The sequence below is a fragment of the Epinephelus moara genome, chromosome 10 (genome assembly GCF_006386435.1).
Source record: "Epinephelus moara isolate mb chromosome 10, YSFRI_EMoa_1.0, whole genome shotgun sequence".
NCBI classification, from domain to species: Eukaryota; Metazoa; Chordata; class Actinopteri; order Perciformes; family Serranidae; genus Epinephelus; species Epinephelus moara.
Genome location: NC_065515.1, coordinates 3071957 through 3090883, shown reverse-complemented (window position 1 = coordinate 3090883; position 18927 = coordinate 3071957). Strand labels below are relative to the sequence as shown.

The following is an 18927-nucleotide window of genomic DNA, read 5'->3' as shown; positions in this document are numbered from 1 at the left end:
TTGGACAAAAGACAGGAAGTGTTGTCAGGCTGTGGTCATGTGATGACAGTAGTGTGGCGCCTCAGTGTGTGGGTGCGGTTTTGGTGGCAACGTTCTGAGCAGAGGAGAAATCAGCAGTTAAGTTTAAAGTGGAGAGAAACAAACAGCGAAGGAGTTCTTCTGGCTCCACGCCGCAGACAATATGTGTTTGGTTATGTCCGTCCCATGTTCGTGAACACGATGTCTCACATTACAACAGCTCAAGGTAATTTCTTTAAATTTCTCCCCAGGTGTGTATGAAACCTGCTGCTGAAGACTCCGCCTCCACAGGACACACACTCCACCTGCTGAGCTACAGCTCACAGAGTTTAGTTTGTCCACGAACAACGTGACCTGATAGCAGGAGACGACTCTACAGACTGAGGCTGTCAAAAAAAAACTCTTCTACAGACTCTTTGTGTTTGTAAACAGTGATGATGTATTTTGTGGGTGGAGCCAAACTGGTGGCAGAAAGGGACAGTCGAGGTGTCTGTGTGAGCGCCAAATAAAATGTACAAAGCACTGTCATGTTTATATTTCTTAACTGATTGCAGTGAGTCGTTTTTAAATCCGTGAGTTTATAAAGTTTCATCTTTGGTTAATTCTAATGTGTATATTCAGGCTGTAATGGCTGCTGGACGCTCAGCAGAGGAGTGTGTGTTTGGAATACATGAACTGACTTACTGACGTGCTGAAAGGTAATTCATCATCATAGGAACTGTAAAAACTCACATCTGTCCACACAGAATATCATTTAATGTGGACGTAACATCAGACACCTTTGTAACGAGCTAGCCAACGCCGTCTGTTCATGAACTCCTCTTAATGTATAAACTCACACTACAATATCCATATATGGAAATATTGTCCACAATATAAAGTGGATCAGCCTTCGATCAGAGGCATCGGCCTCATGTTGACCTCTCAGGTTTGACTCTGGAGGTTAAAGGTTAAACTCAGAGTCACAGCAGATCAGATACAAGCTGTCGTCACATTCACACTGAGTGCAGTCAGATCCATCAGACATTATCATTAAAGCTCCAGTGAGGATTACAGATTACAGATTACATATTACAACCAGTTGAAACTTCTCCTGGTCAGAATTCTTTCAGTGTTGATTGTTGAGGAGCTGAATTGTCCTCAGAGGTCTCTTCCTCTCAGAAACACGCACACCAGCTGATTATGAACACATGAATGTGTCTATCTAGAGTCAGTGTTTGGTTTGTCTGCTCTGGGCTACTGTAGGAACATGGCGGTGCAACATGGTGATCTCTGTAGACGAGGACCTGCTACCTGTGTAGATATAAACAGCTCATTCTGAGGACAGAGCTGAAAGACTGCAGCTTTAAACAGAATAAAACTTCAGACTGGCCCTTTAAACGTTTAATATCAGCCCGAGCAGTGACGTCACATCACTGATACATCGATTATGTAATAATATCGATCAGAGCAGCTTCTACACAGCACCTGGAGGCACCGATCACCTGCCATACACACTCTGTAACACACACACACACACACACACACACACACCGTGCGGCAGCAGCAGACTCCTTCAGGAAACCGAACACGGTCGCAGATCTTTGTTCTTTGAGGGAGAACAGATCTTAAACCGCACTAACGGAACCAGGACCAGGACTAGGCACAGAACCAGGACCGGGACCAGGACTGAGCCTCGGTAACCCGGGACAACAGGCAGGTGTGTCGCTGTAACGGCTCCGCTCTGCTGCTGCTCGACAGGAAACGTGACGGGAATCAAAGCGGATCGATGGTCTAAGGTGAGACACGGCTCCAAGGGTTCTACTGGTTCTACTGCGCGCGTGCGAGTGTGCGTGTTCTGCGGAGCTGCATCTGACTCTTTCATTCAGCAGCTGCATCACACAATGAAGCACCGAACATTCTCAGGACGAGCCCGGTGCGTGTGTGTGTGTGTGTGTGTGTGTGTGTGTGTGTGTGTGTGTGTGTGTGTGTGTGTGTTATAATGACTGCAGCAGGCCTGGTAACCTGTCCCTCTGTCCCGCTGTCTGTCCGTGTCTGAGCTCTGCGCTCTGATTGGTCGGATGTTAATTGGCAGCTGAGACGGTTTGCTGTTCAGGTGTGAGGATGTGTGGGTGTGTCACGTGACTGCAGCTGATGATGAAGATGACTATGGATGAAGCAGTTAAAACCTGCTGTTGACTCATGAACCCTCCGCTGCTGTCTCGACATGTCACTGTGGAGAATATGGAGTTAACCCTTTGATGGAGGAGTCACAGAGGAACCATGTGGAGTCCATCAGTGAGGAACCTGTGGTCAACATGGTTAGTGAGGGAATGTGTGTGGTTACTGAAAACATCTGTGGTTGTTGAGAAAGTCTATGGTTACTGAGAACGTCTGTGGTTACTGAGAACGTCTGTGGTTACTGAGAACGTTTGTGGTTGTTGAGAAAGTCTGTGGTTACTGAGAACGTTTGTGGTTACTGAGGACGTCTATGGTTGTTGAGAAAGTCTGTGGTTACTGAAAACATCTGTGGTTACTGAAAACGTCTGTGGTTACTGAGAACGTTTGTGGTTAATGAGAACATCTGTGGTTACTGGAGAACATCTGTGGTTACTGAAAACGTCTGTGGTTACTGAGAACGGCTGTGGTTACTGAGAACGTTTGTGGTTACTGAGAACGCCTGGGGTTACTGGAGAACATCTCTGGTTACTGAAAACATCTGTGGTTACTGGAGAATATCTCTGGTTACTGAGAACGTCTGTGGTTACTGAGAACGTTTGTGGTTACTGAGAACGTTTGTGGTTACTGGAGAACATCTCTGGTTACTGAAAACGTCTGTGGTTACTGAGAACGTCTGTGGTTACTGAGAACGTTTGTGGTTACTGAAAACGCCTATGGTTACTGAGAACGCCTGTGGTTACTGGAGAACATCTCTGGTTACTGAAAACGTCTGTGGTTACTGAGAACGTTTGTGGTTACTGAAAACGTCTGTGGTTGTTGAGAAAGTCTGTGGTTGTTGAGAAAGTCTGTGGTTACTGAGAAAGTCTGTGGTTACTGAGGACGTCTGTGGTTGTTGAGAAAGTCTGTGGTTGTTGAGAAAGTCTGTGGTTACTGAGAACGTCTGTGGTTCCTGAGAATGTCTGTGGTTACTGAGAACATTTGTGGTTACTGGAGAACGTCCGTGGTTAATGGAGACCATCTGTGGTGAATGGAGAACGTCTGTGGTTAATGGAGACCATCTGTGGTGAATGGAGAACGTCTGTGGTTACTGGGAGAACATCTGTGGTTATTGACAGAACATCTGTGGTTAATGGAGACCATCTGTGGTGAATGGAGAACGTCTGTGGTTACTGGGAGAATGTCTTACCTGACTCTAAGGTTCAGCTGTTTAATGGTCTGGCCCAGTCCTACGTGGCCGACCTCCTGACCTGCTATTCTACTCCCATGTCCCTCAGGTCAGCTGACCAGGCACTCCTGGGTGTCCCACGCTCCACATTCAAGCTCAGGTGTCTCAGTCAACATCTCCAACACGTCTCTGTCTCCGCCGTCTTCACTCAGAGTTACTGTTGATTTAAATTGTGTGTGTGTGTGTGTGTGCGTGTGTGCGTGCGTGCGTGCGTGCGTGCGTGCGTGCGTGCATGTGTGTTGCAGGTCCGTCAGGATGATGATGAACTCTGAGAAGATGAAGAAAAAACCTCCGAAGGACAGTTTGACTCTGCTGCCATGTTTCTACTTTGTGGAGGTGAAAACAATCACAAACAACAAACAAACAAAGAGCAGCCTAACCCTAACAACAACAACAATAATAATAATAATAATAATAATAATAATAATTAAAGCTGCAAGCAGCGATGAATGGGCCCTCGCACCTTCACGCACCTCGAGGGGCTGGCAGGACGCCTTCTAGTGCGTCAGCTCATTTCTGTCATAGTTAGATATCGCATGCAGGAGTGACTGCATATCCTTGATACAGTGCTGGAATGACATATTTCACGTTTTATATCACTTACTCTTTCCACTAGAGGGAGTTGGAGAGCGCACTAATTATACATCATGTTTTTATACATCAAATATACACCACAGCATTTAACTTTCAGATAAATCAAAAGTGTTTGATGAGACCTTCTTCCTGTCACCACTAGGTGGCCCTATGAGTATCAGGAAATATGGTCATATAAATGTTTTCAGGGTGGGACTAATATGAATCACATGAAGTTTGGTGGATATTGGACCATTTACTCCAAAGTTATAGCAATTTCCTGTTTCATGGTGAGACATCAAAATTAAACCCTCTGCAGTGGGCTTTAGAACGTTATGTTTCATTCATCTAGTAGGTGGCGCCATGAGTAAGACCAATATATTGCCATGCAGATGTGTTCAGGGACAGATCATGATCACACATATCAAACTGTGGCCAATAAGAGCAATGCATGATGGAGTTATAAGGACTTGATATTCCATCACAAAGGATCCAAAGTCGCCATGGGCAGCCTGTTACATGACAGCACACGTGTGTCACTGTGGAGATTCATCAACTTGATAAATACGTGGCCACAAAATGTAGTTGAGTATGTGGTTGGTGTTTATCAATATAAAAATATAGCATTTCCTGTTTCCACAAGGGGGCGCTATGAGTTAGAGTGAAAATAGGAGGCGTGCAGGGCGGGGCTCTTGTCATGTACAGAAATTTTGAAGCAGTTAGGATTAAGTATGTGGGAGAGAGAGTTGCTCGAATATGCATGGTGATGCATCAAATATGGCGGCGCCATAGCGGCCACGCCCCTTGACATAGAGAAAAGCTTTTAATAACTTTTGATCAGCATGGTCTCAGGGTGATCTGTACCAAATCTGAAGTTGATTGGACAAAATGGGCGACTCCCTGTTTGGAGCAGACCTTTTTTGTGCGTCTGGGCAACTTACACATGTGTACCAATTTTCATCTTCCTACACCAAAAAGATCCCTATGGGAAGGGGTTTTTGAAAATTTCAAGGGGGCGCTATAGAGGCATTTTGTCCCCCCCCATGGGTGGCGCCCCTATCAGATGTAAGAGCTCGCCATTCTTGACCTGTGTATCAATTTTCATGAGGAGATGAGGTCGTTCATCAAAAAGCCAAACGTATTTAGTGGCGAGGGATCGATAGTCGCCACGCTGCCACACGGACACCATTAGACGTAGCTTCACAGCGTTCATAAGGTAGCTTCACCAACTTGTTCTGCATGCATTAGAAGTGGAATGAAGTTGATGCGGTCAAGTTTCTGGCATCAGTACATGTTAAAGTAAAAACTGGTCACTTCCTGTTACCACCGGGCGGCGCTATGAGTAAGGTGGGATATTAACATATCGGGGCGTTCGGGGCAGAGCCATTATCATGTCCACCAAGTTTGAAGCTGCTAGCATCAAGTATGTGGGCGTGAGAGCCGTTCCAAATTCGATGGCGAGAAAACGAAAAGTCGCCAAAATTTGTCACGCCCTAGCAGCCACGCCCCTTGACCTACTGACATTCTTTTAATAATTTTTGATCTGCATGTTGTCAGGATGATCTGTACCAAATTTGAAGTCGATCAGACGAAATCCCTAGGAGGAGTTCGTTCAAACATGTCAAAAATTCAAATCAAAATGGCCGACTTCCTGTTGGGTTTACGGCATGGGTCCAAGAGGATTTTTTGTGCGTCTTGGCATGTTCTATGAGCCCACCAATTTTCATGCGTGTAGGTGAAACTACGTTGGGTTCTGTTCTCCGTACCGTGCAGCTCTACATCAAACAGATGTCCTCACATTGACTTTTGGTCACCTGACGTGATGATGTCACTGAATGTGTGTTAGCATGTTGGACGTGTTTCCGTTCACCACGCTGACACACCGTCCTCGTCTTTAACACAGCTCTGTCTCTCTGTTATCTGATCTGGAATATGTGGGCGGGGCTCCCTTTCATCTGAGGTCTCCACAGTGTCACTGACTCACAGCCAATCAGCTTGTAGCGCTGATGGTGTCCAGACAGAACTTTGCGTCATGTTAAAGGATTTGACGTTAACAGAGTGTTTCCTGTTTCCTGTTTGTGACTCTGGTGTTGACACTTGTTGTTGTTGTTGTTGTTGTTGTTGTGGTGGTGGTGTGCAGCTGCCCATCGTGGCTTCTTCTATGGTGTCTCTGTATTTCCTGGAGCTGACGGACGTGGTGCAGCCGGCTCAGGTGGGGTTCCGCTGCCACGACAGAGAGCTCAGTATGCCGTACGTGGACGGAGGAGATGAACTGATCCCACTGCTGATGCTGCTGAGCCTCGCCTTCGCTGGACCGGCCGCCTCGGTAACACACACACACACACACACACACACACACACACACTGAACACACACTGAACACACGAGCACGCACACACACACACACACACACACATACACACACACACTGAACACACACGCACACGCACACACACACACACACACTGAACACACACTGAACACACACGCACGCACACACACACACACACACACACATACACACACACACTGAACACACACGCACACGCACACACACACACACACACTGAACACACACTGAACACACACGCACGCACACACACACACACACACACACATNACACACACACACACACACACAAACTCAATAACAAACACACACTGAACACACACACACACACACACAAACACAGTAACAAACACACACTGAACACACACACTGAACACACACACATCAGATCCTCGTGACCAGACTCGAGTTATATGAGTTGGACTTGACTCAGGGTTGGTAAGTTCTGACTCGGGACTTGAGAACAAAGACCTGAGACTTTCTGGTGACTTGGTCCTATGTGTTACAGTAACCATGGAGATCAGGACGTTTTTTTCTAACATTTTTCGGATGACCTCCGTCAACACAGGAAAACAAAAACGTCTGCAGGTGGCGCTAAACGTGACATCAGTGAAACGTCAAACGGTGGTGGAGGAGGAGCCGTCGTGTCTGGACTTGAAATTGCGAACACTGAGATGGACTGAAGGTCACAGGGCGCAGCAGACGCCTCCGTCACTGACACACTGTAAACACAGCAGTAATCCGCCATCTTTCATTCTGGAGCGCGCTCAGTACACAAAGTAACGACGAGCAAACTGGGGAGATGATTTCATCGTTTCTCTAACCCTGCGTTTAACGTCCAGATACAGACTCACACTGACAGAGGGTTGATAACATGTGTACACGTGGAGACGGGGGCGGAGCTTGACATACTGAGGGTGCGTTTGTTTTGTGTGTCAGATCATGCTGGTTGAAGGACTCATCTACTGCCTGCAGTCCAGACTGAAGCTCCGCAGACCTGAAGGAAGCATCAACGCAGGAGGCTGCAACTTCAACTCCTTCCTTAGGAGGACGGTGCGCTTTGTAGGTACGACCCTGCTGCCACACCAGTAACTACACCGGTAACTACACCGCTAACTGCACCTGTCACTACACCGGTAACTACACCCAAAACTACACCTGTCACTACACCGCTAACTGCACCTGTCACTACACCTGTAACTACACCGGTCACTACACCCAAAACTACACCTGTCACTACACCGCTAACTGCACCTGTCACTACACCCAAAACTACACCTGTCACTACACCGCTAACTGCACCTGTCACTACACCGGTAACTACACCCAAAACTACACCTGTCACTACACCCAAAACGACACCTGTCACTACACCAGTAACTACACCGGTAACTACACCCAAAACTACACCTGTCACTACACCCAAATGACACCTGTCACTACACCAGTAACTACACCGGTAACTACACCCAAAACTACACCGGTAACTACACCCAAAACTACACCTGTCACTACACCGATAACTGCACCTGTCACTACACCGATAACTACACCCAAAACTACACCTGTCACTACACCGGTAACTACACCCAAAACTACACCTGTCACTACACCGCTAACTGCACCTGTCACTACACCGGTAACTACACCCAAAACTGTCTCAGTTCCCATCCGTCTGTCTCAGTCTCCACCCATCTGTCTCAGTCCCCACCTGTCTGTCTCAGTCCCCACCCGTCTGTCTCAGTCCCAACCTGTCTGTCTCAGTCCCAACCTGTCTGTCTCAGTCCCCAACTGTCTGTCTCAGTTTCCACCCGTCTGTCTCAGTCTCCACCCGTCTGTCTCAGTCCCCAACTGTCTGTCTCAGTTTCCACCCGTCTGTCTCAGTCTCCACCCATCTGTCTCAGTCCCCACCTGTCTGTCTCAGTCTCCACCCGTCTGTCTCAGTCCCAACCTGTCTGTCTCAGTCCCCACCTGTCTGTCTCAGTTTCCACCCATCTGTCTCAGTCCCCACCCGTCTGTCTCAGTCCCCACCTGTCTGTCTCAGTGTCCACCCGTCTGTCTCAGTCTCCACCTGTCTAGCATTAGCATTCACGTTATCGTTCATGGTACCAAATCATTACAGACTGCTAAATGAACCCAACAAACACACTGCTGGCTTATACCCGACAACAGTATAGTGGTGCTTAGTGCAAAAAACACATGTATTTGTACAATGCAGCGACGTTCACGGTCACACAGTCCTCGACTGCTATTTCCAGTTTGAAAAGTGGTCCCTCCCCTTCTGCTACGTAGCCAAGATGGCGACCATTGAGAGCGAGAAGTGTCCATAGTTCCACACTCAACTTCTTGTCCGTTTTGAGTGCACCATCCGGGTACTCATAGTGCACTGCATTTTCCATACTTCTCAATGTGAACGCACTTATGCACTCAAAATATTAAGTGTAAGTACATAAGTACAAGATTTGAGACACAGCATTAGTCTCCACCTGTCTGTCTCAGTCTCTACCCGTGTGTCTCTCTGCAGGTGTTCACGTCTTCGGTCTGTGTGCGACGGCGCTGCTCACTGACATCATCCAGCTGTCGACAGGTTACCACGCCCCGTTCTTCCTGACCGTCTGTAAACCCAACTACACGCTGGTCGGTGTTTCCTGTGAAACAAACGCTTACATCACTAAAGACATCTGCTCAGGTCACGACCAGCACGCCATCATGGCGGCCAGGTGAGTCACCTGTTCAGGTGGTGTTCACTGATTATTGATTATTGATTAAACTTCCTGCTCTGTCTCTGTCCCGACAGGAAAACGTTCCCTTCCCAGCATGCAACTCTGTCGGCCTTCGCTGCTGTTTATGTCTCTGTGAGTGCGACTTGTCTTTATTCAAACTGACAAACTTTATTTATAATGTGTTTGATGACAGTGAACAGAGAAAGTTATTGATCTGAGATTAATGATCAGGAACAAACAAACGTTATGATTGGCTGATGTCTCAGTAAATAAACGTTAATGTTCGTTGTTTACATGTTTAGATCTCAGAGCTGCTTCTCTTCTCTTTCAGATGTATTTTAACTCCACCATCTCCGACAGCACCAAACTGCTCAAGCCTGTCTTGGTCTTTGCATTCGCCATCGCGGCGGCGTTGACAGGTCTGACTCAGATCACGCAGCACCGCAGCCATCCCATCGACGTGTACGTGGGCTTCCTCATCGGAGCCTTCATCGCTGCGTACCTGGTGAGACCTGCTGTCAGTTCAAAGTTCAAACAGGTTAACAAGTTAAGATTTGTTTCAAACTGTTGTCGTCTTCGTCTTTCTGTTGCCATGACAACTGCGTCAGTTTTAAACTAAGAGAGTGATGGAGACAAAAACAGGAAGTCTGATCTGAGTTCAACATGTCTCAGTCCACATGGTAGAGATTAGGTGAGATGACATGATATACATGTCATGTTTTGTCATGACATCACACAACATGTCATGTGACGTGATGTAGTATTTCATGTGAAGGTGGGGTCGATCCAACATACCCCCCCCCCCTTTCAACTCTCCTTCGATCCAACATACCCCCCCCCCCTTTCAACTCTCCTTCTTCTTCTTCTTCTTCAGGCGTTTCATGCTGTGGCCAACTTCAAGTCCTCTGATGACATCACTCCCACCCTGCCCCCCCTGCCGCCGAAGGAGGACCCTCTGCGAGCGCTGACCGAGCGAGGACACGAGTCCGTTTACAACAAAGGCCCCGCCTCTGCTTCAGAGAGTAATGATGAAATCGCGGCGGCGCCAGCCCCCATGGACCGGCTGGAGGGCCTGGGGCCCCTGAAGAGGGAGAAGACGTCCATGGGGAGCCTGAAGCGGGCCAGCGTTGATGTGGAACTGCTGGCGCCTCGTAGCCCGATGGGAAAGGAGACCATGCTGACCTTCAGCAACACGCTGCCGAGGGCCAGCATGAATGTTAACGGCGTGCTGGGGGCCAACCCGGGGCTGGAGGACCCAGTGCAGCAGGTGCAGCCAGTGCAGCGGCGTCTGAAGGCCGTGCAGGTGCCCATGGACCCGATGCGTTCACAGCAGCTGGTGTCGGAGTGGAAGCAGAAGTCAATGGAGATGCGCGGCCTGAGCATGCGTGACGAGGCGGAGCGCGAGGCCAGCGAGGACGGTTCCGAGGTGGGCTCTGTGGGGACAGATGAAGGCGGGTCTCAGGTCCCCATCTACCAGCCCGCAGTGCAGTCTGGGAGGGCAGCCTCCAGTCGTAACCCCACTCCACCTCCGGGGGGCGCCAAAGCTGTGGCGACTCCCAGACCACCACAGATCCCTGAGGCAGGACCCCCGCCAGTGTCCCCAAAGAGTGCACTGACCCGTGCCAAGTGGCTCGCCATCCGAGAGAAGGCGAGTGGGGAGGTGTCGGGCCGCGGTGCCACCAACCAACCACGACTTATGCAGGTCATCGCCATGTCGAAGCAGCAGGGCCTCCTACCCTCCTCCTCCTCGGCAGAGAAATCCTCTGAGACCACCTCCACCTGCTCCGGCACCTCCTCCACCACCGACTCTCCGCATTACCGCCCGCCCTCCGAGCAGCAGCGGGAGGGGCCGGGTATCATCACCGTGGACGCTCACGCCCCTCACCATCCTCTTGTCCAAGCCCCACCTCCTCCACAAGCCCCGCCCCTTGCAGGTAATGGTAACCCATGGGAGTGGGCGGGGACATCCAACGGTGGCGACCCAAGAGACACCTACGACCTCAACAGCCTGAACCGTGGAGACTCCGCCGCCCGTGGCAGCAGCTTCCGGCCACATCGGTCCGCCTCGCCGAGCGCCACAGTAGACCATGACCCGGCCCCGCCCCCTCCTCACCTGCAGACGGACATGTTGGCAGACGCTCAGCGCAGGGAGATGGCCATGAGACGCAAGACGGCACTGGTTCTGTTGGACCGAGAGATCCGTAACCAGACTGAGCAGGAGAACTATTATAAGAGTGTGCAGGGGCGGCGCTTCAAGGATTAGTCTCTTACCTTTCAAAATAAAAGCCTTATTTACAAACTGGTCATGATGGCACACCTGGACGGCAGACGACCACGCTGCTATGCATCTGTTGAGCTTCATGTGACGGGAGGGCAAGGCTGCAGGAAGTGAACGTTTCCACCCAGGAAGGTCAGACTGACGCTTGGTGGCTCCACACTGATGACGTGTTCAGCTCTCTGCACCAGCGCCGCCATGCCACATCGACAGGAAGGGTTATCACATCACATGACCAGGGACACATCACACACACCAGACAAATCTACACCAACAACACCTGGAGTCTGACACAGGGACGTCCCGTCACGTTTAATATCTACTGACAAAAATACACTCCCAGATAACGGGTCGTACACGTGCTGCGTTTTTTGGTTTTTTTTTGTGCACGCAAATTTATTGTTTTCAATGTAGACACGCTCAAACACCAGAGCGACGCCGTCGAAGCACGCATGAGTTCCCGGGTGCCTATTTTTAAGGGTGTGACGCCACCCTGAGATAAACTGAGTTTAACATTTGTAATGCAGCAGAGCGCACCACATGTCATGTGACGAGTAACCGTCTGGTCCTGCTTAAATTTGATATTTGATCCAGCACCTGTAAAAGTTTTTTGGATGTTTGTGCCCTTCGCCGTTTTTGTTCGTGTGACGAGGACCAACCAATAACAGCTGACAGATATCTTTCCTTCTTCAGTAAATATCAGTGTGTGATAAATATGGAGGAGAAGTTGATCATGTTAGTGCAGAGCTGTCAGAGCGTCACGTCTGTCCTACAGACAAACAGGAAGTAGATCAGCTCTGCTGTCAGGGCTTCAGGTGCTAGTTATGGTCACTTAGCAACCTCAGACGCAACCTGCCTCCTCCCTCCTGAAAGTTGGCACAGAGCAGCGCCAAGTGCCCAACCTGGTGTTTTCCAGGTGGTTATAGATGCAGCACGTGTATGACCTGTGATGCTGCTGCTGTAAACGTATTCAAATTAACCCAACGTGTTTCGACGCGTAAAAATCTACCGCTCGTTCAAAACAAAGCTGAAAACTCTCTCATGTCTCCACAGCGACCAGAGAACCAAAATTGTGTTCTGAATGATGTGCTGAAGTAAACAGTGCCCACAGCGTCTGTGTCAGAACATCAGCTCACAGTCTGTCACATGACTCATTCAGAAGAATCCATCAGTAAGTCTCATCGATCCGGTCTGATGATCTGAACTTCACAAATACTTTTTATCTAAATCATAACGATGAAGATGTTCTCGGACTGTCGTACTGATGGTTTACTTTGAGTGAGAGTGTCTGATGGTGGTTCATCAGCCTGTTTCTCGTTCTAGGTCATCAAACACCCACGCTTTGCCATGCCCCTCGACGTGTGATACTGACGCTGCATACACCCTCTGGCATCACTAAGAGATGCACGTGTTTTCAGTTAACGCGGCTGTAAACTCATCTGTTGAAATATTTGACACTTAGAGGAAATGATGTAGTATAAAGAGTGAGAATGTCCATGTAGGAGGACGGTCAAACAAACGCAGGACTTTGACTCAGGAGACAGATGTCCACGTCCCGCGTGAAACTAAACGTCAGCTGAGGACAACGTTACTTCATCTATACTTTGTTTCTCAACCAGCCGACATTCAGTAATCACATATGTGCTCGCTCATAATTTCTTGCTGTCGCTGTCGGGGCGTCGACTGAAATGTTAGCTGATCAGAGTTAACCATTAAAACGAATCCTTATACGTTTGTATGACACCTCATATCTCACCTCATCTCACTACTTCCTGTTTTAAATGTGGTTCTCTTTCTGCCTAAAGCTCTTTCACGCTGCAGTCGTGTCCACCGTCCACCTCCACATAACTGCCAAGTCTTTACACAGTTATCAGCCTCATCATCCTCATCAGCCATCTGTCTCAGAGTCATCAGCCTCATCATCCTCATCAGCCATCTGTCTCAGAGTCATCAGAGTCATCATCCTCATCATCCATCTGTCTCAGAGTCATCAGCCTCATCATCCTCATCAGTCATCTGTCTCAGAGTCATCAGCCTCATCAGTCATCTGTCTCACAGTCATCAGCCTCATCATCCTCATCAGTCATCTGTCTCAGAGTCATCAGCCTCATCATCCTCATCAGCCATCTGTCTCAGAGTCATCAGCCTCATCATCCTCATCATCCATCTGTCTCAGAGTCATTGACCACCATCAGTGTGTGTAAACCTTACCTGACCTTCACCTGTGGCTCCTGTGGGTGTGAGTGTTAAAGTGTCAGTATTTAATGAGCTGGAAGGAGAACATGTTGGACGTGATGGTTAATGAATCAAACAGTCACAGGGGCGTTCGTCTGTCCCGTCTGTCACAGTGAACGACTTTGTTTCTTTTGTTTACTAGTACATTAAGACACTGAGCCATAAAACACCTTCACACCAAACCACAGCTGATCCTAACATCCTCAGCAGAGAGTCGAGCCTCCGCAGTGTCGAGCCACCGAGCAGGAAGCCGCAGAGTTTCCATGGCAACTCCCTCTGTGAACAACCTGCTGGAGTCAAAGAGCACAGAGACGATTTCAAAGATTCATTCTGAAGCACAAACATGCAACAAACAGCTCCTGTGATCAGACCCTCCCAGCTGCTTCCTGTTTCCTGTAGAGACGTGATTGGCTGGCCAACTGTGGGCGGTTTCACACTGATTGTATATTACCTGGACGAGTGTGCTGTTGCCTTTCTGTTGTGATGGCTTGGTTGCTATAGTGATTCTCAGCATGTTCGTTTGTTTGTGTGCTGCTCTCTGATTGGTCGAGGCTGTTCAGAGTGTTTCTGTGTGTGTGTGTGTGTGTGTGTTTGGATCTGAAGGTGTGTATTTATTACAGATGGACCGATATGAGATTAAATATTTATATAGATGCTGAAATACAGAATTTAAAGATACACTCACTGGTTTGGTTTCAGAGGTAATGTCTCGTCTCTGATTTAAATATGTCATCTCTTTAAGAATTATTTTAATAATCATAACAAAAAAAACAAGAACAAACATTAAAGTAAAAATATAAAACAGGGGCGCCGGTGGCTTAGTGGCAGAGCAGGCGCCCCATGTACAAGGCTGTTGCCGCAGCCTATATATATATATATATATATATATATGTATATATATATATAATATATAAAACAAACAGAAGAACTCAAGTTTAAATGTAGGAGGAAGTTTTGGGGCTGTTGTCGAGAAAAAACAGGACGTTTCAGAATAGAATGATAATGAATATTGGGGGGGCTTGAAGGCTCGGTCACAGAGACAGAGGAGCTGTTTCCTCTGTGAGACAGAATCAGTGAGTGTATCTGTCCAAATGAAATATTGATGAGCTGACTCTGGGTCTGTCTCTGCTGTTAATGTGTCTATGTGTTGTTGCATGTCAACCGTCTGATTTAAATCAGACGTCGCTCCTGTTCACCTCTGAGACGAGGCAGGTTTTAATCTGAGGACTGAAGAGACGTTTCATCTGAATGTAAAAACATGTCTCCTCCATCTGTTCAAAAAAAACAAAACTGCTGCTATAAAAATTTAAAAAAAAAAGCTTGATCTGTGAAATAAAAACCAACAGGGTGGACGCTGCATGCTCATTGGTCGTTATGATGGAACTTCAAAATAAAGTTATTCTTGATCTGAAGTTATTTAATTTTATCTTCTTTAAAGTAATAGTTCAACTTTTCCAACATCATCCTCACTGTGACCTCATCACATGTCCACGTTTGGTCATGGACTTTCCACGTCCACATATGACGTCCAAGGTACCCTGGGTGTGTTGGTTGTTGACGTTCTGGGACGCCGTGTCAACTTCAGCCTGTTACAAGCATTGTAGAGGCTGACATTTTTTCGGGAGTCCCACGGGAATCACGTGACCCGTGGGACTCCCACGGGATGGGAATCAGTTTCACTATTCTTCACGTGATTGGGACGGGATGGGAAAAAAAGTCAACGGGAGCGGGCGGGACTGGGAATCATAATGAGGCCTGTCGCGATATATGAGTCGGTTAATTGCACGGTAAATTAAAAGGGATTAACTGCCATATTCATGCATGTTTGTTTTCCTCATCTCCTTCCGCCAAAGAGACTGGACAACAAGAGCGTTCACTGCTGTGCATCGTCTGGCAGCCAGGTGAGTTGGTTCATTAGCGTAATGAACGGAGGGAAAGCTCTTGTCATTGAGTGTCTTTGTCTCTGTGGGGGAGGCGGGGCTACGGACTACACACACACACACACACACACACAGTGCGATCTTCGTGAGGGGGAGACGAGGCGGAGAAGAAAACAGAGAGTTGAGTGTCAGAGAAAGACAGGGAACTTGTCCCTAACCCAAACACCACGGCCCCTGTGTGAGAGTGTTTTGGATTTAAACCAAATGACAGAGGGCAGCCCAGTAATTTGGACGAGCCGGTGTGCCGGGTTTGTTCTAAAACCATCTCAACAAAAAGAGCAAATACGACCAACTTAACTGCACACCTGAGAGTGAGAGACTGACAGTCTATTTTTTTGTATTTATTTTTGATATTTTTACGTGTTATTTCAGATATTTAAATTTTCTTTTTTGCATTCCTAAATATTCTTGTTAAATAAATGTTTATTTCTCTTTGAAAGCATGTACTTAAATCATTATGCCTTTATTATCATTATATACGTTTAAAAATGGTGTAAAAACAGCAAAATTACAACAATAATAAAACTGATCTTAAAAGCACAATATTACTCAATATTATCACTTATCGTAATAATTTCTGGCACAATTAATCGCCCAGCAAAATTTGTTATCGTGACAGGCCTAATCATAATAACAATAGTCATGTTTTTATAAAGTAGCCTAGTTGAAACTAGCTCCACCTCCAGCAGCTACAACAGTGACATGCTGCTCTGACACTGATGCTTCATTATTAATAATCTAATGATGTCATATATAATAATATCAGTCAGAGGAACCAAACACTACTTTTACTGCAATACTTTAACGACATTTTTCTCTCTCAGAACTGGTTCTTATGACGTGTTGTCTGACCACATCAGAAATCAAATCTGTTTATCATTCTGAACAGCTTCAAGGTGGAGTGAATGTTAAAATAATTAGGCAATAAACATCAAAACCCAACATTAGATGTCATATTTGGGTTTATATTCAACTAAGGTAGGCATTGTGTGATCCATGTACTGTGTATATATATATAAAATTTTTTTACTGTGACTGAAACACAACACGGGAGCGGGATGGGACAGGAGTCATTCTTGTGGGATTGGGACGGGATGGGATTATTTTTGTGGGAGTGGGATGGGACGGGACTGAAAATCCACTCCCGTGTCACCCTCTAATGCATTGTCTGTTTTCAAAATACACTTCTGTTTTCACAGGAAATGTACAGTTTGCATACAGTCTCTTTCAAAATAAAAGCACTAAGTCGGTACAACACCGCCAACTGACGCACAAGGTTACGTTTAGCCAACACACACACATGGTTACGTTTAGCCAACACACACGTGGTTACATTTAGCCAACACACACACACATGGTTATGTTTAGCCAACACACACACGTGGTTACGTTTAGCCAACACACACATGGTTACGTTTAGCTAACACACACGTGGTTACGTTTAGCCAACACACACACGTGGTTACGTTTAGCCAACACACACACGTGGTTACGTTTAGCCACCACACACACATGGTTACGTTTAGCCAACACACACACATGGTTACATTTAGCCGACACACACACATGGTTACGTTTAGCCAACACACACACGTCAGTGTCTGATGCAGGACGTCACCCACCAAGTGCCAGTGTTTTACGACTTCGGAGTGACACCAGGTTGACCTTTAAGAAAAAGTCGCTCATTCAGGCTGATGATTGATGTTTATTCTTATATATTTTTACTCTAAGCAGGTACACGTGTCTACTCTGTATGTTACTGTGAACATGTTTGTCTCTTCTATAAACAAGTCAGTTTCTTATACGTACTGGTTCCTGTCTTTTGAATACACGTCAGTATTTTCTGTGTACAACTTAGAATTTTTTTGTTTTTCAATGTTTCAGTATAAAATGAGGTGAAGGACTTGAACGACTGGACGGAGAGGAGAAGCAGTCGTCAGCATTTTAATTTCCTCTCTAATCCTTCAGTTTAAAGAAGCTCAGATTCTTTTCTTCCTTCATAATTTAAGTTTGGTGGAGTTCTTGATCCCACGGGGTGTCTGGTTAAACCCACCAATTAGTGTTAAGAGATTAAAGACCTGTGAGATGTTCAGAGTCAGGCAGACTGTGTGAGATTTCCCTCTCAGCCTCCAGAGGACACTTAAATGAAAATCTTTTATGAAGCCGTCAGCTGTGAACTTTTCCTGAACCACTTCACATCCAGGGTTTTTAATTCGCTACATGTGGACTGTGGTCACCTCCAGCTGCTGGGCTTCTTTTAAAGGACCAGACCGCTGTTTTTAATGTTGTACTCTGTTTACTGTGACATCATCCATCCACTGAGTGAGAGCATACGGGTCGGCCAGTCTGGTCCCGTTGGTCAGTGTTTACTTACTCAAGTAACACTGGCGGTCCCGGAGAGTGAGTGACCTGACATGGTGCGTTGGTAAATTCAGTCTGACGTTCTACACTAAAATGAGAGCCCTGTTGGTGGAAGAAACGGAGCGTTATATTTCTACATGTCCTACAGTCATCGTTTCCTACAGTCATCCAACAGTCATCCATCCAACAGGCATCCATCCTACAGTCATCCATCCAACAGTCATCCATCCTACAGTCATCCTACACTCATCCATCCAACACTCATCCATCCTACAGTCATCCATCCAACAGTCATCCATCCTACAGTCGTTTCCTACAGTCATACTACAGTCATCCATCCAACAGTCATCCATCCTACAGTCATCGTTTCCTACAGTCATCCAACAGTCATCCATCCAACAGTCATCCATCCTACAATCATCCTACAGTCATCCATCCAACAGTCATCCATCCTACAGTCATCCTACAGTCATCCATCCAACAGTCATCCATCCTAGAGTCATCCTACAGTCATCCATCCAACAGTCATCCATCCTACAGTCATCCATCCTACAGTCATCCATCCCACAGTCATCCATCCTACAGTCGTTTCCTACAGTCATCCTACAGTCATCCGTCCAACAGTCATCCATCCTACAGTCATCCATCCTACAGTCATCCATCCAACAGTCATCCATCCCAGTCATCCATCCTACAGTCGTTTCCTACAGTCATACTACAGTCATCCATCCAACAGTCGTCCATCCAACAGTCATCCATCCCACAGTCATCCATCCTACAGTCATCCTACAGTCATCCATCCCACAGTCATCCATCCTACAGTCATCCATCCAACAGTCATCCATCCTGCAAATGCAGGATAGACGGTAATGACAGTAGCTTACAACAACATTAATGAAAGTAATCGTGCAGTGTGACATGTGAGGTTGTGCTGCTGCCGTGGTCCTGCCAGACGCCTCCTGCTGCTGCTGTTATCATTAGTCATACTTCTACTGTTATTATACACATATGATTATTGTCACACATGTATACTGCCAGATATTAATATATACTTTCAACATATTGTA

The 18927-nt window shown here is 46.9% G+C and overlaps 1 protein-coding gene across 1 annotated transcript; it reads left to right on the top strand.

Annotated features, from left to right (window-relative positions):
* The first annotated feature begins 1676 nt into the window (after positions 1 to 1676).
* Positions 1677 to 11672, top strand: plppr3b (phospholipid phosphatase related 3b). Its single transcript, XM_050054134.1, has 8 exons — positions 1677 to 1796; positions 3649 to 3739; positions 6117 to 6302; positions 7266 to 7392; positions 8851 to 9046; positions 9124 to 9181; positions 9381 to 9554; positions 9924 to 11672. Exons 2-8 carry the CDS (start codon positions 3659 to 3661, stop codon positions 11310 to 11312), a joined length of 2211 nt encoding a protein of 736 aa, XP_049910091.1. The 5' UTR covers positions 1677 to 1796; positions 3649 to 3658; the 3' UTR covers positions 11313 to 11672.
* The last annotated feature ends 7255 nt before the right edge of the window (positions 11673 to 18927 follow it).